Below are 8,272 nucleotides of genomic sequence, written 5' to 3'. Positions count from 1 at the left end.
GGCAGAGTCTGCGGACAGCAGCTTCCCAGACGCTCCCCAGCCCTCCTACTGATTCCCGTTGGCCATGAAATGTCTTTTTAAAAAATCCCAATATAGAAATTTAGCTGCAGAGGCCAGTTTGTAGATCCCAGCCGCAGCTGCTGTGCTGTAATTAGCCTTATTTGATCAATTGCCAGATCCCTGCACTTGGCAAATGGCAAACCAGAGCCAGTGGGGTCAGGGTGCGCCCTGGCTGCTTCTCACGACCGTGGGTCCTGTGTAGAAAAGATGGGTCTTGTACATGGACTAGCCTTGAATGGAACTAATTTTCAAAGTGAGGTTATTGTTTCTCTTCTCCTGTGATGAGAGAGTTTTTTCATAGCAAGTCAGGTAAAAAAATTTTCCTAAGAACCTGCCCCCCCACCCCCATTTCCAGCTCTGTGGGAGAGCAAAGCCACCACCCAGCCCAGCCACGTGGCCAATCTCAACAGCCTCCTGTGGCCAAGGCACGCGTGGCCATCAGGTATCCTGGCTACTGGGACTAAGGATAAGTGAAGAGGTGAAAGGCCGAACATTAACCAGAGTTTCTGGCAAAGCCATGTGCGTCATGGGAACTGTAACACCAGCTTCTACTCCTCTATTAACTCAGAGTCTCCGTCTGGAACACTTTCCGCTTAAGGCTTTTTATAAGTTTGACTCCAGCAGTGACAGGTATGTGTTGTTTTAAATCCACTAGCCATGCTCAAAAAAAAATATTCTTCACGTTTTAATTTTATACAATGGCTAGCAGGCACCTTAGTAACCAGCCAGAAATCAATTTCAACCACCATCAACCCCTAAACTACAGTACCAGGATGGCTGGCTAAAGAAAGGAAACGGACTGGCTGTAGTCTGACGCGTGCCCAGTACAAGGTGTCTGGCTGACTTTGTCCTAAATAAGGCTAACATTAGTGAACTAAGAACAGCGTCATGTGGCGGCCATGCCTGGCCTTCAGGAGCACCCCTCCCCAATGCGCTGGCAGGAGCGCCCCACTTTCCGGTCCAGTTTCACCATTTTCATGATGGCTTCCTCTCGGCCGCGGCCCATGTGGTCAAACGTACAGTCATGCTGCTCGGGGAGGCGATGTAACATACAGAACACATAACCTGCAACAGTGGGAGAAGCAAAGAAAACAGACTGTTAGGTGGACCTCCAAATGTCCAAACCCCAGCTTTCGTTCTGGCCTGGAGGATGGAGGGGCATCTCAGCGAGCAGACAGTGGCACACAGCAGGCACTCCTGCCACCGGAGAGAGTTTACACAGTGGCCGCCTGGGAGGAAGGGGCCTTTACCACAGCTCCTCCTCCAGGACCTCAGAAGGCCAGTGACTTCTCAGCTGCTACAGTGAGACACGCCGCCCCCTTCCCGATGGCGGTGGGGGGTGGTCTGAGCCCCTCCTTCCCCACCAAACAGGCGGGAGGGCAGAAAGCTGCCAGCTCAGCACCTTCCCAGCTTGGGCAAACTGTAACAGCCACAGGACACCCACCATTTCTAAGAGGCAGAGACGGAGCAGAAATGATTATGGCTTAAATTACATCCTGTACAGTGAGGGCTTAGGGGGGACAGTGGGTATGATCAAACCACAGCCCACAAGTGAGTGGAGACTCTCAAAGAAAAGGGGATTATTTCAAGTGCCGGAAAAGGTATTACATATAAATAGGGGAAAGAACAGAAATGTTGAGCTCTAATCGCCAGCCATCTCAAAGGAGCCTGAGGCTTCTAACTCCACCTGGTAGGTAGGAGGCTACAGGACTGCTCCCTCTTCCTGGAGCAGAGAAATCAAGGGAAACACTGATGAGCCTGGCAGAACAAAGGACTGAGGAGAGGCCAACAGAGCAAGGAGATGGTGCAGGTGAAGGCCCTCTGATAGGAAATAATAAGAGGTGGCCCTCAGGCAGTCAGCAGGAGGCTCAAAGGACAAAGGTAACACAGAGCTGCCAAGGATGTGGCCTGTTCCCTCCCCATTCTGCTCCATTTCTAGAACTGCTGATGTCCCCAAGGTCTGTCTGGCCCTCTCTGTCAGGGAGGGGGAGGGAAAGATCCAGGCTGGGAAGCCACCTGCCAGTGCTGGCTGGCCCGTCGCCCCCACTCATCCCATCAGTCGTATGTGGCCACAGGCCTAGACCAGGTCCACAGGACCGACCTGTAGGCGAGTCTTCCCTAAACCTCCTCTCCCTGTGTGCACGGGCAGGCATCCCACAACAGCCCCACCAAGCCAAGGCTCTCCTCGCAACCACCACCTCTTCCCAGAGATTTCTTTTGCGCCCAGATCTCACTGCTCAGAGCGAACGGCCAGCCACTCCCTTCATCCATCTCCACAGCCTCCATTTCTTTTCTTTTCACAGAAGAATAACATTGGTTGAAGCAAAGACTGAGTGGCCAGGACAAGCGACAGTTTCAACAGCCTAACCTGTAAGGTTAACTTCATCTAGAGAACACTCCTCAACTGACCCTCACAGCCCTGCTCTGATGCCCTAAAGCCCATGCTGTGCATAGAGCACGTGCACAGGGCCCAGGAGCCTGAGTGACCAGGCTGACTGGACCATCCGCTGTGAGAGAAAACACATTATTAACTGCTTCCCAGGGAGAGCAGGGCAATATGTTTGACTCTAAATTGGGACTGGGTTTAAGGAAAAGAACAGAGATGAAATTTTTGTCTCCTGAGAAGCCGAGTTCCCACTTGGTCCAAAAGCAAAGTTAAGATTAATGAGCTCATGTGTTATATTTACTGATAAGTTCATTACTCGAAGATATTGGATAGTGTTGTCTTTGTCCTAAAGGACTTCCCAGCCTAAGTGTGGATGGCCTCAATATACATCCTCCATCTAACCAGCACAGCTGTCCTTTGGGGCAAGCCTACTTGTGGGGAGAGGGGCTCTGATGGGGCGCTGGCAGCCTGGTACCATGACATGCTGGTAGGCATTTTCTGCCACCAAGTCCTGACATACTTCTGGAACTTGGGCATCTATAAAAAGGGCGGGAGAACCCCCACTGCCCCCTTCCCTCCTTGTTTTCAAGATACTGAGATGATGTAGGAGAAGGTCCCAGGGGCTCTTCTCTGCTTCTGATGAATGGTGCCGGCTGAATCAAAGTAGCAAGAAATGGATTACCTCTGAAATTAACTGAGCCCTGGCTCAGCCTAACACCTCATTAGTCAAAGGCAGACTGGGGCAGAGGGGAGAGGCTCCAGCCTTGTCCTCACTACACACCCCGCACAACTTTGCTTAGCTTGCCTTCCCCTGGCTACAGAGCAGCCCCCCTCAGGGATCTGAGAGCCCCAGGCTCTGTGTGGAAAAGGAAACAGGGCGTGACAACCACAACAGCTGCCTGATGCTCTCTCTACACACCCAAGGATTCTCCATCCAGCCAGAAACACCTCATTTCTCCCTCCGAGTTCTGTGTACCTCTGTCAGACACAACTTGACACTTGGCTTTGATTTCTGAAAGGTGAAAACCACTACACAGCAGCTACACTTGGGTGCAGCACGGGTAACAATTAGAATATATGGCATTGTAATTCACTGGGGAAGAGTGTCTGGGCAAATTCTAGAAGGCTAGCTTCCCAACTTGCTGTAGTGAGGTTAGTAGCTGGAATAAATTAAGTCAATCCCCTCTCCTGTCAGGGTCACTCACCAAAAGGAAGTTACATGCTGGAACTTGTCCCAAATGCTGAGCAGGTATTATCCACTGACAGCAGCCAATCGGCTAAATGCATTTTGGTGTCAGTATTCGGGAATGGGTTGCTCTGGATACAGACGGGGGTGGTGGGGGGCGGGAATGACCCGTGGGTAGACGAATCTCTATCCTCTTTTCTTGGTACCCACAGATCTGTTTCCAGAAACTACTGCAAGTGTCATGAACTCTCAATTATTCTCTGATTGAATTCTTTAAACAGAGCTGGGTATGGAGAAATGAGTTCAGGCTGCTAGGGAAGATGATTGTTCTTAATTTCAGTGATGAATACAGTTTAAAAGTGCAAGGGGATTTACAGCCTCTGTCTACATCCTCCACAGTGTTCATTAGAAACCAATTAGGGCCTTTCCAGAGAGGGTCAACCAAGGCAGTGTCCGAAGGGATGAAAGCACAGAGGACAATGAATTGATCAGCTGAGCTGCAATATGGGTTTGGTATCATCACCAGAGGATTACACAATTCTTTTCTCCCCTAATTTAAAAAAGTTATATATCAAAACTGAATTCACTCATTCATTTGCATACATACAATCAATCCATACCTACACTCTCGTCATGGCCCCCATAGTTCAGCATCACGTACTTTGAAAAAAAATTCAATATACGTTTGCCTATAAGAGCTACATACCACATGGTACTCTGGCAGGATGAGGATGGATCAGGGTAGGAGAATATGATTAAAAGGACGCTGATTCCCAAAAGAGAATGAAAACACCCAAAGCCAAAGTTTTTGAAAATATGACATGCCTGCTCAATGTGGTTTAACCTCAGCCCTTGCCCCTCTGGTGTCACATAACTGGCTGCCCTGCTCCCGAGAGGCCCGGATTCCTGGTTTTCCATGAAATACTGGCGTAGGAGGAAGCTGCAGAGCTCCTATAGGCTGCTGGGGTTGTTTTCAGTACATCTGCACGAAACACTCAAGAATTTGTGTGGGTGTTTCTTCACTAGCTGGCACTGAAGAACAATTTAGGATGAACCCTTGATTAAAAAGGGAGGGTGAAGCAGCAACTCTGTGTGCACTTTGTTCCATGCCCCACCCCCCACCCCGCCCTGGCTTCTGGCCGCCCATCCCTCACGCAGGAAGAGGAAGAGGAGGCCCCCACAGCAGGTGATACCAGTCAGCCCCCTCCCAGTGAGCTGAGCTGGAAGGTCTCCAGCAGCTACATCCTCAGTTTGAAATAACCTTCTTTAAGCAGGCAGCATCAGGAGGGAAGAGGATGACTGTGTAGATGGTCACAGGGCTGACCTACTCAGGCTCATCCCAGTGCCCTGCCCAAGCCTGTGGCTATGGACAGCAAGAGGTGGGGGGATACCAGAAGCTTCCCTAACTCTATCATTCAGAGATACAAGAAAGGGTTTTTCCCTCACATGGCATGAGAAATACAGAAGGCAGCATTCAAGTCACTGGCCCTCAACAGAGAAGCCTGGGGGCATTCTTGTAGGACAGGTATTTTAATGGAAACCACTCCTCTGGACTCAGCCCTCCTGATGTGGGCCTGGGGCCTGTGGCACCCATGACCATATGCCATATCAACCTAAAGATGGCCAACACCCAATGGCCCTGAAAATACATTCCCAGCACAAAATGAAACTAAGGCTCATTCTTCTAAGACTTGAAAAGGTCTGAAAGTGCATGTTTCTAAAAATGCTCATTTGGTGGGAACCAAACTTCTGACTCTTTAGCTTTTAAAGTTAATGTCTGGAAGCCATACAATTCATTCTGATGCCTTCATCCACAGTTAAACTTCACATCTGCTTACACGGGTGTGTGTGTGTGTGTGTGTGTGTGTGTGTGTGTGTACGTGCGTGTGTGTATTTTGAGACTAAACACACAGGATAGAGAATAATTTGTACAAATGCCATCATCAAACAAAGAGGACACCCAACACCTTGCTCTAAGTGCTATGAAAGTTTTAACACTGTTTTGTTTCACTAACTTGTTTACAAAAATCCACAACTATCACTGCCCAAGAGGAACACTGGGAAGAAGCCTCACCAAAGACCTGAGGAGAAAGGGTCTGTGTCCTTTACCTCTCAGTAGTGCTGGTAGGCAAGGCCCTGAGGGCACTAGAACCAGATAACTGCCTCACCTACCAGTTCCATCCCTCCACTGCTCCCTCACCCACAAGCCATGGGAAATGGCTAAGGTACTGGGGGCAGGGAGATGGGAGGAGGAGGAGCTGGGGGGCAGAAGGAGGGAGCCAACCTTACACTCTGTAGACAGCAGGCAGGGTAGCCCTTACCCTCTGGCTGAGGCCCTGGGCTCCTCCCCTCCACAGCCAGCACTTCCCTCCAAACCCTAAGAATTAAGCAGGGGCTGGAACTTTATCCATGGAATTTCCTAAGGGAGGCAAAGAAAGTGATGCCAAAATCCACATTCCAAGTCTCAGCCCTTGACATTTTTATTCAATCTCTGTCAGACAGAAATGCTGCTTATCGGCTTTATCTTAGAGTAAAAAGCACCATTTAAAGTTGGCAAAGTTGGACAGCTCTGGATAGTTTTAGACTTTAATTAATTAAACATTTGTTTTCTTGCAGGATCTGACCCCCCCCCCCCCCCCCCCCTTGAAGGCTCACCCACCACGGTGGTTTTAGTAAAGCCACAGACCAGGGCAGGCCTCAGCTCCAGCTATTTAGGTGTTTCTACCTCACTTGTAAGAAATATTTTACACTTTCTTGCTCATTTGAATTTCAAATTGTCAAAGCAAAGGTTCAAGCAGAAACTAAAAATACTGACAAGCCTTGGGGACCGAGGCCCTGTAAAATGATCCACCAGTGAGCAGCCTGAGGTGGCAGTGCACGTGTGCATGCTGTCTGTGCAGTCACATCTGCCCTCCAGCCCCCTACCTGTGCTGGCTGCAGCGTACGTCCAGTTAGGGGGACAATCAGAGACTGTTCCTACACGTGAGCATGGGCTCCAGCAAACACAGCCTACCCGACGCCTCCCGAAGCTTCCTGAGAAACCTCGGCAACAGACAGTCCAAATTTCAACTCATCAATAGGCACCACTTGCTATCTTTTTAAAGAATAATGACAAATGTGCCTGACCCATGTGTCTGAAATGACCAGGCAAGCTTGTTAGAAAAAAGAATCACATTTTTTTTTCCCAGCAAGGTAAAAGTTTCTTAAAGCTCAGGACAGCACAGTGACCTCATAGCTCATTTGTAAGTACATGCTGGGAACAGCAGGTGGCTACAGGAAAGCTTGTTGGAAAGCATTAGCCATTTATACTCCCACCAGCAGCAATCCCGGATTACACCACATTCACTGACCCAATGCCCAAGGCAGAATTTGTAGCACAGAAACATATTAAAGGATCTTAACACATTTTATTTCATCAGACCCAGGGTATGGGCAAAGCAGCTACAAATGATTCAGGAACGGAGTGTGTCTGCTTTGCATTCTCCTCCATCTCTGGCTCTGCATGGTGGAGGGGAAAGCATCGCGCTCCAAGAAACAGAACTGGATCGTGGCTCATGAGTGGCCAACACAGTGCTTAGCTGGGCCGGGGGAGAGAATGGGTGGATGGGCAGGGGTCAGCTACCCAGGGTGCTGGAACCAAAGCCACAGTAGATCACCAAGGTGGGCATCGGTCTGTTTTTCAAAGGGAAGGAGAGCCTTCAGTTTGTAAGAGCCCATTCTAGTCAACAATTTAATAAAAACCACTAAAATATACCAAGACAATTCTAAAACAGAAGCAATCATCTGTTTTCCCCCAAATCAATTATAATACCAGTTAGATACAAGCTAAATGTTAGAACAAAAAAGCAGTGTGACAGCAGGCAAAGATATGGGAGCCTGGTGCCCTGAGCTCCTAAGGTGGCTGTGTGCACTCAGCAAGTGGCTCTGGGAGAGGAGACAGCAGCAGAGGGAGAAAAAGGTGTCGTGGTCCAGTGTAATAACAAAGCTCCTGAAGCAACTTGCACACATGTCATTTTAAAAGTATACATGGGGCGCCTGGGTGGCTCGGTCGGTTAAGCGTCCGACTTCGGCTCAGGTCATGATCTCACGGTCCGTGAGTTCGAGCCCTGCGTCGGGCTCTGTGCTGACAGCTCAGAGCCTGGAGCCTGTTTCAGATTCTGTGTCTCCCTCTCTCTCTGCCCCTCCCCTGTTCATGCTCTGTCTCTCTCTGTCTCAAAAATAAATAAACGTTAAAAAAAAAAAAATTAAAAAAAATAAATAAATAAAAGTATACAAAATTCACCGCTCCTGGTATCCTTTATTGTTCTCTAGATAGCTCCCTTCTTGCAAAAACTCTACTGACCTCTTTCCTCTCCTCTGGGGGGAATGTCTGCCTTGTCCCAGTAATGTCTCCTATCACCCAACTCAGGCAACCTTGCTTTACCTGACATTCACAGAACAAGTCCTGCCCCCTTCACTCTTGCCTCCACCCAGGAAAAGCCTAGTCCTATTTTTGCCACCGTGGGTGGGAGGTAGGGCAGGGCACCTGCATCACAAAGGATACCGTGCCATCAATTCTGACTTGTGAGAACCCTCCAAGCATGCCCGGTAACACCTCAGCGCACAAGGAGAAGGGGGTTGGCTGCAGGCTCACATTCTGC

At 49.3% G+C, this 8,272-nt stretch overlaps 1 protein-coding gene across 2 annotated transcripts in view; it reads right to left on the bottom strand.

Moving 5' to 3' along the window:
- Positions 1-732: 732 nt before the first annotated feature.
- The window catches only part of ZFAND3 (zinc finger AN1-type containing 3), a 325,101-nt gene continuing 317,561 nt past the window's right edge, over positions 733-8,272 (bottom strand). For both annotated transcript variants that reach the window (XM_060615387.2, XM_078446876.1), the window contains one exon: positions 733-1,125. In XM_060615387.2, coding sequence (XP_060471370.1) covers positions 971-1,125 — 155 coding nt within the window. In that variant the 3' untranslated portion in view covers positions 733-970. The remainder of the gene's footprint in view (positions 1,126-8,272) is intronic.

Source organism: Panthera onca, chromosome B2 (genome assembly GCF_046562875.1).
Source record: "Panthera onca isolate mPanOnc1 chromosome B2, mPanOnc1 haplotype 2, whole genome shotgun sequence".
Taxonomy (NCBI): Eukaryota; Metazoa; Chordata; class Mammalia; order Carnivora; family Felidae; genus Panthera; species Panthera onca.
Note: the sequence above shows the minus strand (reverse complement) of the source record. Positions and strands in the feature narration are given on the sequence as shown.